Source organism: Aplysia californica, unplaced genomic scaffold, assembly GCF_000002075.1.
Source record: "Aplysia californica isolate F4 #8 unplaced genomic scaffold, AplCal3.0 scaffold00962, whole genome shotgun sequence".
NCBI lineage: Eukaryota > Metazoa > Mollusca > Gastropoda > Aplysiida > Aplysiidae > Aplysia > Aplysia californica.
The window spans coordinates 241,010-242,504 of record NW_004798232.1 but is presented as its reverse complement, the minus strand read 5'-3'; the positions used below and the strand labels follow the sequence as shown (position 1 = coordinate 242,504).

General features: G+C 36.3%; 1 protein-coding gene across 1 annotated transcript in view; it reads left to right on the top strand.

The window, feature by feature from the left end:
- Positions 1 to 1,356: 1,356 nt before the first annotated feature.
- LOC101845586 overlaps positions 1,357 to 1,495 on the top strand; it is a gene marked incomplete at its 5' end in the record, with an annotated part of 3,824 nt that continues 3,685 nt past the window's right edge. Inside the window, 1 exon segment of the mRNA XM_005110901.3 lies at positions 1,357 to 1,450. Within this exon segment, the coding sequence (XP_005110958.2) occupies positions 1,357 to 1,450 (94 nt within the window).

Genomic DNA, 1,495 nt, shown 5'->3' with positions numbered 1-1,495 from the left:
TAGAGAGAGAGAGAGAGAGAGAGAGAGAGAGAGAGTGAAAGAGAGAGAGTACTGTCTTTATTTCTGCCGTCTTGTGAATGAAAAACGTAGATTAAATAGTATAATAATGTGCCTAAAATGTACAAGAGAGTCAAAACACTGACTCATTGTGTGTGCGACTTCAATAAATTAAAATTTGGTCGATCTGATTATTTTATGTTAATATTCATTGGACGGTCTCACTTTTGTCTGATTTGCTTTGGTATGCAGTATACAGTTATGGAGTAATTGATTAAAATTTCTTTTGTTATGAGAATATCGATATGTGATTAGGCCACAACGCATATTTTCAAAAGCCCGAAACAATCGTAATTTCATTTGTAGAGACACAAAACCAAGATATTAGAACGACGCGCCATGTATACTGCTTTCTCCCCTGTATAAATACGCTTGTTGACCTAATTACGCATAACGGAACGTTTTTTCTTTTTTAATCATACGCCTAAGACGGCAGAATTGTTCCGTCAGCCCGTCTTTCTCTTTTGCTTAATATTTTACTTTTACTTTTTCATCCTGTTACCCGTTAAGTGTCGAAGGGACATGCAGTTTTCTATGCTTGGCCAGCCCTGCAGCTCTTTCTATTTAATTCGAATATTATAATTTCTCACGGTTTCTTTGACTCTCTCAATCAATCTTTCTCGCTCCTGGGACTAGATGTAAATCTATATTTTTAATGATCCTTATTTTGTCACTGGGCTTGTTATTACTTGAACAGACATAATCATTTGACTCGGAACCTTTCTTCCTTTCTTTTAATTTTTTTAGTTTGTCATGATTCTCTTTACTTTTTCTGTGGTTGCTTGGTGGAAGCCCCCACTGCTAGATCCTACTTCTTATTTCACTCTTCTTTTTCTCTCTGTTTGTCTTGCTGTTTGTCTCCCACCTGTATTAGATGAACATTGTCATGCCACTTGTTCCCCTCTAAACTTAAAGTTAAAGCAGAACCAAACTAAACTGTACTTCTCTTTAAGATAAGATAAGATAAGATTTGGCGCTCACATGACCTTATTATGCATTTGCGAGCGCCATAAAATCTCTATTAAACAAACAACATAAAATAGATAAGGTAAGATAAGATAAGATTAGATAAGATAATATAAGATAAGATACGATAAGATAAGATAAGATAATACTTAATTGTCTCAGTGGGGAAATTTTCTTGGCTGTACAAGACCGTAAAAACACGTCATGCATGTATACAAAAACTGAAGCACCCGGCACCAAAAATATTCTTTTCACCTCACTAAATGCTAGTTACTTTACTGATGTAGTTCTTTTGTTCAATTTACTTAGACTCAGACGTTGTTTTCTCCCCAGTTTGTTCCATACTCACCCAGAGGCCATTGAGTCATTCCTGGCCTTCAAAGATTACAGCACGGTGCGGGACATCGAGCAAAGTGTTGTCTTGAAGGTGATTGAGTGTGTATATATGTGTGTGTGTGTGTGTGTGTGTGTG